The 21,285-nt window shown below is 41.7% G+C and overlaps 2 protein-coding genes across 5 annotated transcripts in view; one reads left to right on the plus strand and one right to left on the minus strand.

The window, feature by feature from the left end:
* Positions 1 to 4,940: 4,940 nt before the first annotated feature.
* mid1ip1l (MID1 interacting protein 1, like) lies at positions 4,941 to 7,203 on the plus strand. Its single transcript, XM_021561058.2, has 2 exons — positions 4,941 to 5,170; positions 5,705 to 7,203. Exon 2 carries the CDS (start codon positions 5,795 to 5,797, stop codon positions 6,281 to 6,283), a length of 489 nt encoding a protein of 162 aa, XP_021416733.1. The 5' UTR covers positions 4,941 to 5,170; positions 5,705 to 5,794; the 3' UTR covers positions 6,284 to 7,203.
* Positions 7,204 to 19,093: 11,890 nt separating this feature from the next.
* bcorl1 (BCL6 corepressor-like 1) overlaps positions 19,094 to 21,285 on the minus strand; it is a 41,053-nt gene continuing 38,861 nt past the window's right edge. For all 4 annotated transcript variants that reach the window (XM_021561060.2, XM_021561061.2, XM_021561059.2 and 1 more), the window contains exons 11-12: positions 20,968 to 21,127; positions 19,094 to 20,762 (exon numbers count right to left, since the gene is read on the minus strand). In XM_021561060.2, the coding sequence (XP_021416735.2) occupies positions 20,432 to 20,762; positions 20,968 to 21,127 (491 nt within the window). In that variant the 3' untranslated portion in view covers positions 19,094 to 20,431. The remainder of the gene's footprint in view (positions 20,763 to 20,967; positions 21,128 to 21,285) is intronic.

Genomic DNA, 21,285 nt, shown 5'->3' on the forward strand with positions numbered 1-21,285 from the left:
GCCAGTTGCAGCAAGCTCGATTAAAAAAAGGGAAGTGAGGTACATAACTAAGGCCTCCCAAGATAGGAAGACAGCATACACAAAGTAATTCAGAAAAAGGCGGAATTAAAATGTTTGATTAAGATTGTGAAGATTGATTAAGATTTCGCATAGTGAAAACTAACTACAAGTTTATTTTCTCTTCCAGGACTGATGGAATGTCCACTACCAAGTATTCTGATGAGTTTAACAAGGATTTTGTATCTCTCCCTTTGAAATTCTTCTAGAGGCACGCGACCTTGGGAGAACATGTTAGGTACCAGAAACCGGCTGTTAAAGGAGCTCCCAATGTAGTAAGGCCCGGGCCATTTGTTTGTAATTGTTTTGGGATTGCCAAAATTGTTTATTTCCCGTAGAGGAGTGATTGTTGATTGTGGGGGTCTTCACACTGGGGGATTTTTTTTAGCAATCTTGATTTTAAAGAAATGCATTGAGATATGTGTATGTACCAATCCCAGTTTTCCCATTTAAATGAAATGAATGAAATAAATATTAACAAACATATGCTAACTTTACATGTCTGTCTCAGAATTACAAGTGCAGCATAACAAATGCAGCATAACAGACACAATTTCTTACCTGGTCCATTTGAATGACAATATTGTAAAATTGTCCCATCCCCTTAGACCATCAAATAAAGCCATGGGCTTTTTCTCCACATACTGTATTGTGTATCTAACTCAGGCAAAAAAAAATCTGCCCCCGGCCATCTCTGACTAGCCTACAGCACATTTTCTATATTAGCGGGTTAGGGTGGGGTGCAGGCATCAGATTTTCACTTTATCACATATTGTCGGGCAGTTGCAGATGGGTTATTAGCAATTGGGGGCGGGTGCGGGTGAACAAATAGCTGACCAGCACACCACTAGTGTGGGCTATCAAGATTGCCTCTGACTGGCAAGAACTCACAGGGGGTGTGGCCCAGGGAGCACTGTTAGGTTTATTGATCTTCCTTGCAGTTATTGACAGTGCTGCCAGACACAATGACAATCGCTGGAAATATATGTTAATGATTTAAATTTAATCCATAATTGTACAGTGGATAATATCTCCACACCAAAAGCAACCTCAACTGGTCTATAAGAATAGGTCCATAGAAGTGACATTGCCCTAAACCCTTTAAAATGCAAGATCCTGTAACATTTATGAGAAACCCGCCCCCTTCATGTCCCCTTATGATAGATGAGAAAAACCTGCAAGTCTGTGAAAGTGTGTCATTGTGTGTGTTTTCATGTCCATGGGCGTGACCATGGACCAAACATTGTAGAGGCCCTCCTGCTGGCTGGTGACAAAATGTAGCTGTTTTAAAGGTAATTTCCTGCAATTCTATACATTTTGCCATGTGGTGGACATAACAGTTAGCAGTTAAGGTAATTTCCTCAATTCTACACATTTTGTCATGACTTATGCTGAGTGACTCAAACATTATAACAAAATCAATGGGGGCCCCATGCCATGATAAAAATACTCCTGAATGCTTAATTATTTGAATATGAGAATCTCCCTGTTAGGAACTGGTCCATTGTCTTTTCTACGTACATTATATCTGGTTTAAGTCATTTAAGTTTACACTGAAAAATTACTGTTTGGACATAGTCAGCACGAAAAAACACTTAGGTGGCCCAGCCAATACTTTTCTCTGCAGACAAAACCCTGATAAAATAATCTGCATAGGAAAGACCAAATCGAATCAATGATTTATAAGATTTAACGTACCACAAATGGACCTGGTAGCCATCTACACATGCTATGTTTGACCCTGCCTAGAGTCTGTCGCACCAGCTTGGCACAGCTCCTTGACTCAAGGCCTCTCTGACCAACTCGAGCGCATACAGAAGCGTGCTTGCAGAAGCAGCCTCTGCACGGCGTTTCCTGGATACAAGGATGCTCTGACTTCACTATCACTGCCCTTACTCCATATGAAAAATGTATCACTAGCCACTTTAAACAATGCCACTTCATATAATGTTTACATACACTACATTACTCATCTCATATGTATATACTATACTCTACACCATCTACTGCATCTTGCCTATGCCGTTCTGTACCTTCACTCATTCAAATATTGTTATGTACATATTCTTCATTCCTTTACACTTGTGTGTGTATAAGGTAGTTGTGGTGAAATTGTTAGGTTAGATTACTCGTTGGTTATTACTGCATTGTCGGAACTAGAAGCACAAGCATTTCGCTACACTCGCATTAACATCTCCTAACCATGTGTATGTGACAAATAAAATTAGATTTGATTAGATTTGAAGCGAAGAGAGAAACTGTGTCTGGACTTTACTGTCTTCCTGTTTAAATACGCCTTCAGACACTGGTTACCCGTCTGTCGAGGACAAGTGTCAGGCAGATCCACCCGAAGAACCCACCTTCTCTCTATTCCACAGGCCAAGACAGAGATATTAAAAGTGACCCATACCCTACCTATGCAAATTAATCAACAAAAGTCTTTCAGTTTCATTAATGCCGTGATTTTTACTTGTGATTGCAACTTGAACGTGTTTTTGTGTATGCATTGTAATGTACAGTGCATTCGGAAAGTATTCAGCCCCCTTGACTTTTTCCATATTTTGTTACGTTACAGCCTTATTCTAAAATGGTTTGAATTGTATTTCTTTCTTCATCAATCTACATGCAATACCGCATAATGAAAAAGCAAAAACTGTTTTTTTTAGAAATGTTTGCAAATATATGTATATATATATATATGTATATTATTATTTTATTTTTTTTATATCACATTTACAAAAGTATTTAGACCCTTTACGCAGTACTTTGTTGAGGCATGTTTGGCAGCGATTACAGCCTTGAGTCTTGGGTATGACTCTACAAGCTTGGCACACCTATATTTCGGGAGTGTCTCCCATTCTTCTCTCCAGATCCTCTCAAGCTGTCAGGTTGGATGGGGAGCGTCGCTGCACACCTATTTTCAGGTCTCTCCGGAAATGTTAGATCTGGGCCACTCAAGGACATTCAGAGACTTGTTCCGAAGCCACTCCTGCGTTGTCTTGGGTGTGTGCTTAGGGTCGTTGTCCTGATGGAAGGTGAAGCTTCGCCCCAGTCTGAGGTCCTGAGTGCTCTGGAACAGGTTTTCATCAAGGATCTCTCTGTACTTTGCTCCGTTCGTCTTTCCTTTGATCCTGACTAGTCTCCCAGTCCCTGCTGCTGAAAAACATCCACACAACATGAAGCTGCCACCACCATGCTTCAACGTAGGGATGGTGCCAGATTTCCTCCAGACATGACGCTTGACATTCAGGTCACAGTGTTCAATCTTGGCTTCATCAGACCAGAGAATCTTGTTTCTCATGGTCTGAGAGTCCTTTAGGTGCCTTTCTGCAAACTCCTAGCGGGCTGTCATGTAGTGGCTTCCTTCTGACCCCTCTACCATAAAGGTCTGATTGGTGGAGTGCTGAGGAGATGGTTGTCCTTCTGGGAGGTTCTCCCATCTCCACAGAGGAACTCTTGACCTCTGTCAGAGTGACCATCGGGTTCTTGGCCAACTCCCTGACTAAGGCCCTTTCCCCCCGATTGCTCAGTTTGGCTGGGCGGCCAGCTCTAGGAAGAGTCTTGGTGGTTCCAAACTTCTTCCATTTAAGAATGATGGAGGCCACTGTGTTCTTGGGCTCTTCAATCCTGCAGAAATGTTATAGTACCCTTCCCCAGATCTGTACCTCGACACAATCCTGCCTCGGAGCTCTACAGACAATTCATTCGACCTCATGGCTTGGTTTGTGCTCTGACATGCACTGTCAACTGTGGGACCTTATATAGACAGGTGTGGGCATATCCAAATCATGTCCAATCAATTGAATGTACCACAGGTGGACTCCAATCAAGGATGATCAATGGACACAGGATGCACCTGAGCTCAATTTTGAGTCTGATAGCAAAGGGTCTGAATACTTATGTAAATAAGATTTATGTTTTTTTTGTAATACATTTGCAAAAATGTCTAAAAAACTGTTTTTGCTTTGTCATTATGGGGTTTTGTGTGTAGATTGATTAATATTTTTATTTTATTTTATCAATTTTAGAATAAGGCTGTAACGTACTAAATACAGCTATGAATACCTATAACCATAGTATCCCAGCAATCACAGCAATGCAATCACTGTTCATAAATGAGCATGTTTAGTTATTATAATCATATGCTATACAACAAAAGCTGAAATGTATAAATAAAATGTTTAAATCAATGAAAAGCTAGTAAAATGCAAAGCAAAATCTGATTTTGAGTTATTTCTACCACTATGTATCTATGCTTGAATTTACCACTCCATTTCAGCATGGATGTGGCATGTGTTGAAATGAACACCAGATGACAGTATTGTAGACCCTTAGTGATTTCTAAAAGGCTGTGACTCACACAGAGCCTTTAGAAAATCGACCCCAATTATCCTATGGATCCAATTGTCTCACACAATTTGTGGCCAAGGTAACTTTTCAAGTCAGTCCACTTCTGTATTTTCATATGACAGCACGTCATTAATTATTTATGAAGCAAGACTGGTCTGTATACACTGAACACTTTCAACTATCATAGTTTCAAGCATTCTAGTTAATCATGTCAGCCGTTTCATTGTGTGCTTGTATCGTATTTAGTAGGCCTAGGCTATGAGAGCAAAAGTAGGATAGGACTCGTAATAAATAGGCACATAAGGCCTACTATATTGTGGACTATTACATAATAGGGTAATAGGCTAATAATAATAAAATATATTTTAGAAAACGAGTGCATTGAAATGACCATTCGTGATTAGAACTAAAATAGTTGCCATATACAAACACCGATTCTCTCATTATGATTTTTGAAACAATGTATCAAGCTTAAAAACACGGTAACATTACTGCGGGTCTTTGCTGCGGACAAGCTCACAAAATAATGTGCTCTCTGATTGCTTTTTATCACTGTCAGTAACCTAAAGTTAACGCCCCATTTCCTCAATACTATCCTATTGCGCCATTGAAACCGTGAAGTGGGAGAGGTCGTTTTTTTCTAGCCGGCGTGCCCACTATAAAGGTCCACGTCTGGCTACAAAAGCCGAGGAAGTATATACACATACGTGTTTTTGTACGAGCGGGTGGAGCAAGGAATATTATCAAGAAAGAGTTTGCACAGGTCAGTATTTGTTTTGTTCGAGACTTATCGTTTATTTGGGCGCTCTCAGTTTTCTGTAAATATGGCAAGGTCATGTAGATACTATACTAGATTTTACAGGAAGCGCTACCGGTTAAATGTATAACGCCTTGTTTGTTCGCAACATTGCGGGAAAATGTTTTTTTCTGATAGCGTAGGCTACCTTCGTTTTAGTGTGGACATTCTGTTCTGTCATTGGCATCCCAAAACCATAGCCTACTCTGGTACGCAGTAGTCAGATTAAGCCTTTAAACCCTGTTTGAAGTGGCTCTTCATTCTGTTCATGTCTCCATTTACTGTTGTGTAGCCACGCTTACTTTACCAGCTGAAAATGTCATAAGCAGACAATAGTGGTACATGCCTTTTTGCTGCGTTCTTAGTAGGCTGATGTGATGGCCTATTTATTTAGTAGGCCTTTCTATTAGTGTGGCTGTATTCTGTTGACCAATGGCCTTCTCTTTATAACGCTGGGATGCAATATTTTGTCTCATGGCTTCAATGTTTCTATTTCCACAGTGACATTTAGATCATCAGTCAGCCTTAACATCAAACTTTACCTTACTCCACCTGTTTCCTGCAAACCCAAGTCTTGCCAAAACCTCCACAATGATGCAAATTAGCAGTGACCCGGCCAGCAACAAGAACTCCCTCCTCAATGTGATGCACCGCTTCATCGCTGCAACCAACAACATGGATGAGACCATCATGGTACCCAGCCTGTTGCGGGATGTGCCCCTGGAGGTGCAGGAGAGCCAGCAGGTTGTGGTGGTGGAGAACGAGCCTCCCTACCCTAACAAGCAGAAGGACATGTACGAGCACTACCTCCTCCTCAAGTCCATCAAGAATGACATGGAGTGGGGCCTGCTGAAGAGGGAGATGAGCGGTGGGGCCAGCTTCCTGGAAATGGCTGTCAAGCAAGAGGAGCAGCAGTTGATAATTGGGGAGCTCCCTGGTGAAGAGGGCTCTGATCTGGAAGGCCAGTTCCACTACCACCTCAGGGGACTGTTTGGTGTCCTGTCAAAACTCACAGTGCAAGCAGACCACCTCACCAACCGCTACAAGAGGGAGATTGGAGGTGGTAACTTTATGAGATAGGGTCACTTTTGACTGACCGTGGACTGCTTGACTCACACAGTGGTGTTATCGGAGACTTAGTGCAACTGACCAGGGACCGGTGTACTGACCAGGGCCTGGTTTCCCGGGAGCATCTTAAGGCTTAGTTAATTGTTAGAACCATAGGATCTTATGGTTTTAATGATGAACTTAGCGTAAAGATTATTTTGGGATACCGGGCCCTGAGCTACTTGACTTTCAATCCTGACTTGAGTAGTGACACGCCACCCCCTCTCGTCCCTTGCTTCCCAAAACTCCACTAATCATACATTTAAACCAATCTGATTGACACCTGCACATGTTCCTGAATGTTTAAGGCCATGTCTGATTTGTTGAACTGTGCATTGTAAGTTTATCAGAGTTGACATTTCATGCTTATTGGCTGTTTACAGAGTTGTTGGTATCGTATTTGGAGTCTTGTTGAATCATGGCTCTGGTAGGTAGGTAACCATCAGTCTTCATTTCAAGTCCAAACATTCAATGTGGATTCACGTGTATGTCAAAGGAACTGGGTGTCTGTATGCCATGTCTTTTGTAAATGTCTCTAAAAAGATTTGACTGCAGGAGTATTTAGAATGCTGGTTGTTCTGTCCCTCCTTAAAATGTAAAGCACACTTTAGCATATGGGCTTGTTTTTAAGGGCCTTTTATTTAAAAAAAAGTAATGATGTATTCATGTCTCTGTAGCACTCCTGATGAAACATGCTGTGCCTTGAATTTCTATAACTCAAGTCCTGCTCCGATGCCCATCTTGTCCACATTGTCTGATTGGTATAAAAATGTCAACCTGCCCTTTTTGGAGTGATGGTATTGTAACACTTTTCCTTTCTGTGTTGTCCTTGGTTATTTCAATTTTTATATTGCGCACAAATGCAGTACAACTAAATAAAGACTTAAACTCCTGTTTTTGTATTCAGCTCAAATTTGTGTGCAGGTAATGTCAAGCAGTGGTAGTGACTAGACTTGTCAATGGGTATGCCATTTTCATTCTAGTAGTTTCGTCCCTGGTTTAGTTGTCAGTCTATATAGCATAGGCTCTCGCTTGGTCTTCATTCCAAATGTTACTTGCTGATGTTTGTGGCAGATTCCTGTTAAGACTAGAAGGTGACTTTGACATGCTATAACATGAGCACTGATTTCTGTTCTGTACAATTGCTGTTGTCTTCGTTACAATACAGGCTCCTTGAAAGTTTAAAGCAAGTCTGGGCACTAACTTGCATAGTATGAGGCTTATGGTGCACCATGAGCCCTGCCACTTGCCCTGGAATGACCTTGGGTGAACATTGATGCAGTTATTGTATATCTGTTAGTAATATTTAGCTGGAAGGGAAACTTCTAGCTGGGGTTATCTGTGGTCATTTGACCCGGAACTATTTCCTGCGTTGAGCTCATGGCTCAATTCCCTAAGGTGTGACTTCTCATGCAAGTGATGGCAGCATTTCTGCTGCAGTGGGCCTGGTTAAGGAAATGTAGGTTTATAACTGATTTACAGTGCTTTCGTATGCCATTGAGTCATAAACACAGGACTGATTTAACCTAAGAGTTCATGACTGTTTTCCTTGTTCCTCAGTCAAACTATCAATGGCTGTTTAACAAGTTTCCTCAACAATCAGCTGGCAATTGTTCAACCTGCATATCACACAATCTTGTTTGACTCGGACGAGAGATGGGCTTAATAAAAAGGAGCGTACAGCTATAAAGATTCATGGCATAAATAATCAGGTTTTTGACCTAAAGAATATTGCTCTGTTTAATCATTCAGAACACTTCTCAAAGCGCTGAAACAAGAACATTACTTTCATGACATTTTTTTTTCTTAATATGGGTCATTGAACTACTTTAATCAAATGTATGTATAAAGCTTACATCAGATGTCACAAAGTACTTCTACAAAAAACTCAGCCTAAAACCCCAAAGAGCAAACAATGCAGATGTAGAGGCTATTAACACAATGGAGTCATTATTCTGTTATCGTTTGTAAAATCAACACAAAATATATAGGTGAGCAAAAAATACATAATACACACCCTGAGCTATATTGTATGCTCAAAATGTAAATTATTTCAAGGCTCAGGGTGCTGGAGTATTGAAAACAGGGGTGCCAATACTTTTGACCCCTATCTTTTAGAGAATTTTTAGCACTTCATCTCTGAGTATGTTTTTGAGTGTACAATATAGCTCAGTATTTGTATTTTAGTATTTTTTTAGTGTACAATATAGCTCAGTATTTGTGTTTTTGTATATTTTTTTGCTCATATTTATAAAAGTTGCCAATAATTTTAGACCTCAATATATCTATCTATGCTTGATGTGTATCAAACACAAATTATCCATATGGCTTCCTCAAACGGCAATCTCCCACCTCCATTACCCTCTCAACCTCTTCCCTTAGCAACAGCTCCACCAACAACAGCTCCACCAACAGCAGCCAATAGGGTAACAATGCTTTTTTCCCCCTCAAAGGCACAGCAGTGATTAAAAGATTGCAGAGACTGAGAGGGACAGGAGGGGTGAGAGAGCACTGCTAAAAGGGCTACTCTGACCCACCACAAAGCACGTTGGGGCATGAAAGGCTCATGTATTAGGCTATGACTACGAGAGCACATTTATATGAAGCTGGGTTCCTGAGTCTTCTCTGTAGATGCTCTCAATGTATGCTGGGAAATATCTGGACAAAAAAAATCGCTGTAGCAAAGTTGGTCAATCCTTCAGCCCACTCAAGTGAACTGGGTCAACCACAAATAGTGGGACAGCTGGTCAGGCTGTTGATATGAATGGAAATTGGGTTTCTTCACGTTACGTCCCCACGACTGTTGGCTATCAGAGAGGATAAGTTGTCTGTGTGCGGGAGACACATTTTAGCACCATTTGTTGATATAGTCAATGGACTGAATACTCAAGTGGAGATTGTTGTTGACCTTTGTCTGTGGAGCGTGACTGGATTAATACAGTGATCCAAACAAAATGGGGTTCATTTCTTAGTCATTTCAGGATCAGAACTGAAATTAAATGAATGAATTGAAAATGTACTTTCAAGAATTGAAAATGGTTTTTAATAGCATAATATCTGAATCCCTTTCCTAAATGGCGTGAGGCCCCTATAGTCACATTGCTCAGCACTGACCGTTAGGACCAACTAAATGTCTTCAGAAACTCTATACAGCAAAGGGGTACGATCACACTCATTGCCTCTCAGATTTGAGTAAGTTTCACATGGTGTGGTTGTGATACATTTCACCATGGTCTGTCAGCAATTGGGACATGATTATGAACCAAGAGTCACGTTTGAAAACACTGCAATATTTCTTGTCTACATATGGCCTGTGAGTGTCCGACAAATGCAGCGACAGTTGAATGCAGTAACTGTCCAAATCTAACCAGGTGCTCGGTATTTTAAGTAACAAAGCCATCTCTATGTAACGGCAAGACAATTGGCTGTATGTCCTTGATACTCAACTCTTGACACTGGTGTCGAGGTTATGGAGATGAGTGCTTTGCCAGCTCTCTCTCTCTCTCTCTCTCTGTGAAGGGGAATGGATGCAGTGCAATGTGACCAAGGGGGAATTGGCTAGCGGAGCGACACTGACGGACACATGAGAGTGTCTGTGTTGCAAGACCCTTCTGAGGCTCTATAAATTGTGAATCTGTTGCCCATGCCGTGGGTCAGCGTGCGACGGCGTGATCACTGACACTTGGCAGGGAGCGGTCCCGTTGGCTGGCCCATCTCAGCCAGCTGCCCCAGCCATACCTCCTGTTCCCTGCTAGTAGTTGCTGACAACGGATGCTCAACTGCTGCAACACTTTCATCTGGCACGGGCTAGACATTTAACCACACAGCCACACAGACAGGGCTCTCAGATAACAATCTTCACAAGGTAGAGTGGACGAATGTATGGCCAAATCAAATGGATGACCTGACCTGAATTGTTGCTGAAGGTCAATTCATTGAGTTGAGCCCTTACTCAGTTGCAAAGCGGTGGTGTCTATCTTTAACTGATTGTCATGGCCTGTTTCTGGTTTAATCAACTGCTTGCTTGCTCAGGTATATTCCCGCCTCACTATGTCAACAGTGCTGCTCCAAGAGTAAACACCTGCATACTGAATATGTTTGATTGAAACATACTGGCATGCTTGAATGAAATATCCAAGTTCACAGGGAGTAATAGCAACAACAAAAAACACATCAGGTCTTTGGAGTCCATTGGTCAACCAGCAAGTAAACAGGTCATTCTAATTGGAAGTCATTTGTAGGGTTCCTGTGTACTGTAATGTATACAGCCTGGCTGTCTACTGTTAGTGTTTCTAGGCATTGCTATTTAGTAAAATAACCTGGCTGGATATGCTCACACAACAGCCCATGGGGCGTAGCCTTACAATACCCTGCCTTGTACTGCACAAGTCTTATGAGAACCAGCATGCTCTATCAAGTCATTACTAACATTCCTGGCAATGGGAACATCTATTAAATGGTGAGGAGGACATTGGAAGAAAATAAAGCCAAGGAAATTACAGGGAGTTTCCCTCCCTCACCAAAGTGGATAGTATTTCAGGAAGTATATTTGACAAGTTATCCATCTGCATAATGGCTTTAGCAATAAAAAGTGCCTGTCCTTGAACTATGCTCATAAAGGCACATTAGGCATTTTAAGCCTTTATACTAGAAATGAACTGATATTTGTCTCAGGTTTGTAAGTATGATAATCAATTTAGCTAACTATGCATAGTGGTTGATAATGCTAAATAAAGTCTGCATTATAATGTCAAAGGATGCCAAGCAATGTATGCTTTGAGTCAAATCATGCATTGCTTAGCAATCTCATCTATGATTTTCTCAGTGATCAATCTTTTGCATGCCATATTTGAAAAACAAAGCAACCCTAACGCTTTATCAGTAAAAAGGTCGAGAAGGCCGCCTTTGCTCAATTTACTCGGATTGGCTGCAAGTCTTTTGTTCTAGCAGCCTGGGAAGCAGTTGTGGAGTTGGGAACACTGTGTTCTCATTTGGGCAGATGCTTTCCCACTGAGGTCCTTCAGTGCCCAGCCAGGCCCCCCCCCCCCCCCCCCAGCCTTCATAGAGGCTGGGCTGTGCCAGGCCCTTCTTGTACCATCTCAATCCTCGGCTGTGTGTGTGTGTGTGTGTGTGTGTGTGTGTGTGTGTGTGTGTGTGTGTGTGTGTGTGTGTGTGTGTGTGTGTGTGTGTGTGTGTGTGTGTGTGTGTGTGTGTGTGTGTGTGTGTGTGTGTGTGTGTGTGTGTGTGTGTGTGTGTGTGTGTGTGTGTGTGTGTGTGTGTGTGTGTGTGTGTGTGTGTGTGTGTATATTCGTGGTAAATTAGCTGCAGGGGACACAAGCCTAGAGATATTGAGATTCTGAATGGTCAGTTAACAAGATAAGTAAATCAAATAATGGGTTTTAAAGGTTTCCTTTGGGGGGGAAGAAACATTAGTTTGTCTACAAGGGGAATCTGGTCTCGGGCTTGTGTGTATATACCAATAGGACAGGGGGAAATCCACCCAGATCTCCCTGTTATCTGAGCGGTCAGTATTCATTGTTAGCGCAGCATCATCCCCTTCAGGTGAGTAGGAGCTTGGCCTCTCTCCTGCCTTGGACAGACTTAGCATGATCAGTATGCCTTCTTTGTGCAGAACGTATAGGCATGGAATGTTGGCGCTTACGTAACAGGCAAGTGGGCGTCGAGCCCAGCTGGCTCCGCTAACGGCCAGTGTCTGACACAGAGTGTCTCTCGCAACGCACTGAAGGCCCACCCAGCCCTGTACACACCACTACTCTATTAGCTTGATCTAATTAGGTCAATAAAAGATCCTTGTTTTCACTGGTATTGTGTACCTACGTTGATCCTATGTCAATTCTGTACTGTATGTGAGGTAAATATACCAGGCTACAGTAGATATGCATGGAATGTATTCTGTTGTTGAAACTCAGTTTTTCCCAGGGTTATCTTTGCCCACCACATATATCTATAGCACAAATGTCTTTGTTTTCTACTAGGAATCAGCTTACGGTAATTGTCAGATGATAAGCATCAGTTTCGCTGGCCTTTCAACCCCCATGTAGAGGAGGCCTGTTCTCAATGGCAGAGCTTGGAGGATACAGAGACAGATTAAAAGGCTGAGTTCTCCACAGGTCAGTGCTTGCATCCATCCTTGGTGGGGAAATTTCAATTAATCTAATCTGCAAGACAAGGACAAGACAATGGCAACGGCTATGTGTGTGCATGGTGCAAGTCAGCGATTCCACCATGAGCTCTTCCACAAGACAGGACCTGAACTCTCACTGCAGACTCACTTTTCCCCTTGTAAGATAACCCAAATCAAGGGAGCTCTCTCCTCCACATACAATACCTTATATTCTATAAAACACAATCAAGTCATTTTAAGGATTCAAACCAGCATTAATAGTCTAGCCGTTAGGGAACATGCTGCTATAAGATGCACATGAGATTTTAAAATAACTTTCTCCATTGACACGTGAACAAAATCAAGATATAAAGTTCAAAAGTGCGTCTGTGATCCATGACCTGCAAGTGGTGTCTAGACTATAAAGAGCCTGCTGTATACGTGCTGATGGATTGTCTGAATGCAACAGTCTGGCCAAGGCTGGTCAATTACAGTGTGAAATCTGATGTGGAAATATGTGTGACAGACCGCTACTCTCCCTCCTAAGTCTCCTGATATATTTATCCCTCGGGAGCTTAGAGTATGTGTCCGTTGAAGTCAAAGATAGCAGCAGATTAACCAACTACAGTGGCATCGGAGGTCAGAGTATTAATAATACCTGCAATGATGAGCAACAGTGTCGTCTTTGCATTGCTCAGCATGTCTGTCTGTGAACTGCTCGTGCATTGCTTTGCAAGACTCTGTGGAGTAGTCGACCGCTAAGAGGCTTTTTATGATTCAATATGTGGCGTATACTTGTACGGAAGTTCAAAACAACCCCTTCATACGAACCCTTAGATGAAACGGCAAAAAGAGGAAGTATATTTATAATTTGAATAATTAGTCAAGTAATACATCATAATAAGATGGCAATAAGCAGTTTCATTGCAAATCATGAGTCAAGGAATATGTTCGACTACACATGTTCTCATTTGCTAGATTTTGACTTTCACATTCATTTTCTCAATTACAATGACTGGTGAAGTAAAAAGTAATGGCTGAAAACCAGAGAACTATAATGTAAGTGTCCGCTGTAGCATATTTAAGATTCTGGGCATCGTGGAGTGGTCCTCAGCAGAGTGATATGGTAAGTCGTTTTGAATAGGAAACGGGTGAAAATTGAGTATTCTAGGCTGAGTTCTAGAGACAAGCCAAGCGAACAGGACCTCCCTTTGTGGGTTTCAAAGAAGACTATTGCATAACCCAAGGCTTGGTGAAAAAAAACTACAGACAACCTCCATGAACCTTGAGAAAGCAGGCAAAAGGGAAGGGGTAGAGGAGGTCCACAAGAAGGGAGCCTAAGGAACATTTGGGAGAACAGGTTTACCTCTTCTGTGGAAGAACATGCAAATATTTCTGAAATAATTGTCAACAGGGTGCAGCTGCAGGGAAAGACTCCTAACATGATTAGAATATTTTTTTGCAAAGAACTGGAAAGTCAGTTTATATATTTTAATGTAATGTCTTATTTTGACAAGGGTGTGATATTTAAGCAATAAGGCCCGAGGAGGTGTGGTATATGGCCAATATACCACGGCTAAGGATTGTTCATACACACGACGCAACGCGGAGTACTTGAACACAGCCCTTAGCCATGGTATATTGGCAATATACCACAAACCCCAGAGGTGACTTATTGCTATTATAAACCGGTTTCCAAAGTAATTAGAGCAGTAAAAATACATGTTTTGTCATACCCGTGGTATACGGTCTCATATACCGTGGCTGTCAGCCAACCAGCATTCAGGGCTCGAACCACCCAGTTCATAATATCAGTTTAATTCGGAGTAAAAATGAGGCCATCTCGCTGATGTAACAGTCCGTTGTTCCCCTCCCCCTAAAGCTTGACTGATATATCACATCATCTTCTGTATTAAAGCTATCCATTCTGCCCTTTTTTGTCAATAAGGTCTGCATATAGGAACAATGAAAAACCACTGCGTGCCTTCTGCGCTCTCTCTTCCTTCTCTTTTCAATGCTAGTCAGTCAGCAGGTCTTGTAGAGACTTGCCCTCGTTTAAAACCAATCAGAATTCACTGCCCTAAAACAACAGATGGCCAATGAACGCAGCAGGATCCCAGGGGCTCGGTGAATGGGTGGATCTCAAATCTGCATCCATGTATGATGTCATGACGCTCAATTTACAGGGCTATCAGCAGCTGAGCCTTCCGCCCTTGTCAAAGCATTCAAATGTATGCAATCTTTGGCATCCAATTGCCAGATTTTTGATAATCACTTACACAGTATGGATATTATAGATAAATCAAGTATGATTGTACAGAAAACACATTTTTCAAAGCAGTTGAGCATATAAAACAATGATATATCTTCACATCATTGCATGTACGTACCCCTAGACCACGGGTATTCAGCTCTTACCCTACGAGGTCCGGAGCCTGCTGGTTTTCAGTTCAACCTGATAATTCATTGTCCCAGGTCTAAATCAGTCCCTGGTTAGAGGAGGAGAATGAAAAAATGCAGTGGAACTGGCTTCGAGGTCCAGAGTTGAGTTTATCTATCCTATACTTTTTGATCTCCCATTCTGCTACAATAATGACAGAGTTAAACACTGTCATTCTATAACAGGGCTCTCCAACCATGTTCCTGGAGAGCTACTGTCATGTAGGTTTTAGGGGGCTATGTTAACTAAGGGTTCACTCTTGGAACTTTAATATCTGTAAAGAACTTGCTACCTAGAAGGAATTGACTGACTCTAGCTCTGTCAGACTGTACAGAAGAAGTGTTGCAGAAGTGCTGAACTATAGTAACTTTGGGGGTTGCAAAGTGCACAAAATGTATAATGAGGGGCTTGTTCTTTTGGTATGTCAGTGTCATGTTTTAGCCATGCTGGCTGCTGAATCTGTGTGTTGACATACAGTACCAGTCAAAAGGTTGGACACACCTACTCATTCAATAGTTTTTCTTCATTTTTACTATTTTCTACATTGTAGAATAATAGTGAAGACATCACAACTATGAAATGACACATATGGAATCATGCAGTAACCAAAGTGTTAAACAAATCAAAATATACTTTATATTTTAGATTCTTCAAAGTAGCCACCCTTTGCCTTGATGACAGCTTTGCACACGCTTGGCATTCTCTCAACCAGCTTCATGAGGTTGTCACCTGGAATGCATTTCAGTTGACAGGCGTGCCTTGGAATTTCTTTCCTTCTTAATGAGTTTGAGCCAATCAGTTGTGTTGTGACAAGGAAGGGGTGTTATATAGAAGATATTTGGTAAAAGACCAAGTCCATATCATGTCAAGAACAGCTCAAATAAGCAGTAACTTTTACAATTTAGAAAATAGTAAAAAATAAGAAAAACCCTGGAATGAGTAGGTGTGTCCAAACCTTTGACTGGTACTGTATATGTACTCCGAGGTTTTAAAAAGCTTTTCACTCATGTCTTGTCATTTTTTCTCAGTGACCAACACTTTATATGACTTCATGAGAAATCTCACGAGATATGCTATCATGGCTTAGTTGCATATCAATATTTCCTGCATTACATCCCTGGAAACCTAACCAGGATGACATCCAGGCTGTCAGATGCACCTATCATCTGGAAAAGCAACCTTGGAGACAGTGAGAGGAACACATATGACAAGGAGATATTAACAGGCAGCTTAAACCCCACTGGCACCCTGGTACTTGCAAGTTTCCAAGCATACAATGCAGACATGACATGTCCATACATCCTTTCTTCAAGACAGATCAGGTGAAGGCACACATTTCATTTATAGAAACACTGTCTCAATGGTCCCAGGAGTATTCAACTCTTACCCAATGAGTTCCGGAGCCTGCTGGCTTTCTCTTCTACCTGCTAATTAACTGCACCCACCTGGTGTCACAGGTCTAAATCAGTTTAACTCTGTCATTAGTGTAACAGAATGGGAGATGGAAAAAAAAGGGGGAAAAAAGTATAGGATAGATAGACCCTTCAAACTCAACTCTGGACTTCTAATCTAGTTCCACTGCATTTTTTAATTGTGCCCCTCTAATCAAGGACTGTCTGGGACAGCCCCAGGATAGATCATTCTATAACAGGCTCTCCAACCCTGTTCCTGGAGAGCTACTGTCCTGTAGGTTTTAGCTCTAACCCTAATCTAACATGCCTAATTCTAATAATTAGCTGGTTGATAAGCTGAATCAGGTTAGTTACAACTGGGGTTGGAGTGAAAACCTACAGGAGCGTAGCTTTCCAGGAACAGGGTTGGAGAGCTCTGTTCTATATAGATGTCTCACACATTGGCAACTTTGACACAGGTGGCATATTTGTGCAACGCACAGCTTGATCACAACTACTCCATCATTTGTAAGTGCAACTCATTCCCCATGTTTCTCTATCAACACGATGCCATCTGGTGGAAAATCTATTTTGATAATAGAAATGTATATGGGCATCACAATTTAGATACTGGATACTCAAGAGAGTTTTTCAAAGAGTGTTCTAAAATATCCTATAATGACACATTTATTATGTTACGCAGAATTATATCATCATCAGCATTGGCAGCGGCGGGTGGCAGGTAGCCTAGTGGTTAGAACGTTGGGCCAGTAACTATAAAAGGTAGCTGGATTTAATCCCCGAGCTGACAAGGTAAAAATCTGTCATTCTGAACAAGGCAGTTAACCCACTGTTCCCCAGTTGGCCGTCATTGTAAATAAGAATTTGTTCTTAACTGACTTGCCTAGTTAAATAAAGGTTAAAAAAATACAAGTATTTTCAATTGCAAAAACCAAACCCAGTTAAATTAAAACTAGTGGTGATACAGCAAGACGGCCGTGACTTGACGCAGGTAGGCTTCTACACTTTGCACCCCTCCAGCTTTACTGATTTATGGCACTAGACTGGGTCACTAGTTCTCTTTTGTGGAGATCATCAAATCCTTATCACAGCACCATGCTGGGGTTTGAGTCATGCTGTGTACCTTTGAATTTCATACGAAGATGGATATTTGCTTGACAGTGCATGTTCTGAATGATATTTCAGAGAAGTTCATTTATAATTTACAGTGGGCCTATTTAGGCTATACATTTTTTGATGTTATTGGCAATCATGGTCATTAGGTTGATGATAAGATTGGGTAGGTTACATACACCTCTTCAAGAGGTCGATTTATCACCAGTCAGAGGATTACAACCAAGTTCCAGCGAACATTCGTGTGCCTCGCACCACACCTATCTGTCTATCGGTCTTCCTTTAGACTTACACAATACGGTCTAAAATGTAAAAGGTTGTGGTAAGCGTTATCTTAAAATGAGCTCAGAGTAACTGACTGTAAATATAATACACCCAGATAGCACATAACGTTCTGAGAACCATATGTTTGGTGAGAGCGTGGTTGTCCTAAGGTTATTTCGCATACAACCTTCCCACAACTTCCTGGGAACGGTGCAGGATAGTTGCTTGGCTTTGTAACATTCTCAGCACATTTTCTTGGTATTTATTACTTTAACAGAACATTTCCTTAGAGTTCAAACATGGTTACATTTCATTTCAATTTTGGTAATGTTCTAGGAACGTTCTCCAACTGGTTTGACATTGGGAATGTTCTGAAAAAGTTCAGAGATCGTTAAGAAACAACGTTTTTCTGTGGGAATTTCAGTACTTCAGCATAATGTTTCCTACAGGTTTCCTTATGGTTCTATTTAAAGTAATGTTCTCAAATTGTTCCAAGAACATTAAGAAACAATGTTCTTCGGTGTTGAATTTCAGTACTTCAGCATAACATTTCCTCATGGTTCTATTTCAAGTCATGTTCATAAATTATTCAGAGAATGATAAGAAGACTACCCATAAGAAAACTTTAGTAATGTTCAGAGAATGTTCTAAGAATGTTATTTAAAAACATATACATTCCGTTCTCAGTATCAACAAAACTCCCTCTATCCTGTTAAGTGTGTTCAGGTGTTGGCCGCACCCAGTAATTGGCCACACCTGATTTTAATGAGTGCTTGTTTCCTTTGAAATGGGGTCTGTTTAAATAGAATAAAATGAACACCTTTGTATGTGGGGAAAAAACTTAGCATGCTAGCTCCATCCTAGTGGCGCAGTGCAAACTAATTCCATGGCTAGTGAACAAAAGATTATAGGGTTGAATCTCACTGATGCTGTGTTACAATAAAAAATATGTTTTTCCATGATTAATGCCCATCTGTGATTGGAGTTCAAAAAAAAGTTAACCCAAAATAAGATAGAATTGTTATTAAAAAGACTTGAAACATTCAGTGTAAGTTAAGGAAGTTATTCAAAAACATCCAAATAACGTATCATTTCTTTTCTCAGAGCGTAAATAAAACCTCCCAGGAAAACATTCAGGGAACCATAGCAAAACATTCTCAGAACCTCGATGCAACCTAAAAAAATTAACGTTCCCAGAACAGGTATAATTTTCACTTCCATTGTCAGAACGTTTAAAAACATTCAGGGAACCATAGTAAAACATTCTCAGAACATTTAAAAACATTCAGTTTTACCGGTCAGGAAGCGTATGGCTTCGTTCCCAGAACCAATGGGAAACCAAAAAAGTACATTCCCACAACTTCCAAGGAAGTAAATGTGCTAGATGGGTATGCTTTCAGAAGAGTGAAATGAATACCCACAAACAATACTTCACAATCATGCTTTATTCTGGTTGATTTCATAAAAAATAATCAAATAAAAGATGAACCTGTTTTAACAGCACTCACACAAAGCAGTACATTATTGTCCTCCTCTCCAGACTAGATGTATTCCACTTTCTCCATCATAGGTAATGAAACTATACTCTCTCTTTACATTTCTGTCACTTCACCTTAATTAAATATCATTTATTGGTTTTTAACTTCAAACAAAAACTTCATTGATTGTCAACACAAATTCTAGCTTAGCACCAGTACAATAAAACTGTACTTTTGCTTGTTAAAATACTGTTTGCAATAAGGGAAAAAACGAAAATCTCGGGAAGGATAAAGGAATCCTTAATTGTACATTTCAAATGAAGCACCAACCATACAAAGATTTTTTTTCAAATATATTAATGACCATTAAATTAAGCACAAACAGTGTAAATAAAACACACGCGCCACAAAGCACGTTGGAGTCCGTCTGTAGCGCAATGAGGAGGACGGAGGAGTGATGAGCAAGGAGCAGTAAAAGGATACCTATCCAATCCCTCCCATGAGTCAGTCTTATGCAGCAAAGTGAAGGTTAACCAGAGGACCCTGGACTCCACAGATACCATGTGGCACTTCCTCTCAGTTACTGAAAGTTGTCCACATGATTCTAGATCACTATGGTTCTATGGTTCTGTTAGCTGGGAAGATGTGTATGTCCGTGGTCTGTTCTCTGTGGGTCTCCCAACGGAGGGGCCATCTGGCCCCAGGGCCTTCCTGCCACTGTTAGCTGGCATGGCCTGGCTGTAAGCCTCTTAGCTGCACGCAAGAGTTCACCAAGATAAAAGCCTTGGATTATCTCCCACCCCAAAATATTTGCTTTCCCTCAGGAACAAACTGAACAAAACCACACACCAAAAAAATCCTAAAACATAATCCATCCCTTGCCACACGAATACATCACAACCAAATGTGTTCACCCTGGTGGCAAGATATACATATATTAACATAAACATATAGAATCATAAAAAAGGGGGTTTCTGTTTTTTTTTTCTTGGATTCTGAAATATACCTACAGATTTGAACCTGAAAGCTGCCCTCCAGCACTGAGCACCCATCCACGAGGTGGCGCTGCCATGGCCCCCATTTCACCTCAATGTGGAGGTCCCAGGTCATTAGTGAGGTGTGTTCTTCCCAGTGGCGTAGCCAGAGTTTGGCCACAAACACCGTTACGACGGCGCCTCCAGACATGGTTTACTTTGATCTGCTGCTCGCGGGGAGGTTAGGTTGAGACACTGGGGACGTGTAGAGGAACAGTTTGGATGTGTGAGGGGCTGAGAGCGAGAGGAGGGTGGGCTACCGGCTGCAGGGAGTGGCTGTATCCGTCCTGTCCCCTTCCTCCTCGTCCTCCTGTAGGATGTGAATGGAGGAACCCAGCAGTCCCTGTAGCTCCAGTACACAGCGTACCAGCTCCACCAGCCCCGCCCCCTCCTCCCTGTCCTCCTCCTCCTCCTCCTCTCCCTGAGGCTGTGCAGAGGATGTGCTCACCTGGCTGACTGACACCTGCCTCCACAGCTCTGTCCGCGCCAGGCTCACCACCTCCAAGTGCGGGTACCGCGCCCGGAATATCCGGGACGACATCTTCAGCCGCTTCAGAACATCCGTCAACAGGAACCAATTGCAAAAGCTGTCAGGGACAAGCATAAGCTTTGTATTACAACTAGCTGAGCCTATCCAACAATCTGAAGAGTGGTTGCAAGGATTTCAAAAGGGGCTTCTGGGTTTAAAATGACAAGCAGAGACAAAAGCACTAGAATATGGGTGGAAAAGCTGGGACTATGTATTTGAGTGATTGTGTTGACAGGTGATTTTCTGCTTTGGTGTTGACTCACCCCTGGGTTAACGACACTTGGACATGGAAGCAGGCTAAGAGGGGCTCTGAAGAAAATTCAAACAGGAGACAGTCCCCATCGGAGTCTCTCTCCTTACTCCCCTCTCTCTCCTCCTCCCGCTGCGAGAGCAGGAAGTCCCAGCATGCCTCCTGGCCAGTCTCTGAAAAAAACATTTTGTGACGTGAGCTCAGGATGGCCGGGAGAACTCGCTTCACCTTCGTTCTAAGTACTAAGAGCCTCTTGTTTGACCATGGGCTTAAGGCTCCCCTAGTGGACTGTTCTGTTCCTAACAACCACACTATGCATTCTAATCATGAC

This window comes from Oncorhynchus mykiss, chromosome 14 (genome assembly GCF_013265735.2).
Source record: "Oncorhynchus mykiss isolate Arlee chromosome 14, USDA_OmykA_1.1, whole genome shotgun sequence".
Taxonomy (NCBI): Eukaryota; Metazoa; Chordata; class Actinopteri; order Salmoniformes; family Salmonidae; genus Oncorhynchus; species Oncorhynchus mykiss.

What these genes read in the sequence shown, in the direction of transcription:
- mid1ip1l (XM_021561058.2), top strand. Translation starts at nt 5,795, where the DNA reads ATGATGCAAATTAGCAGTGACCCGGCCAGCAACAAGAACTCCCTCCTC.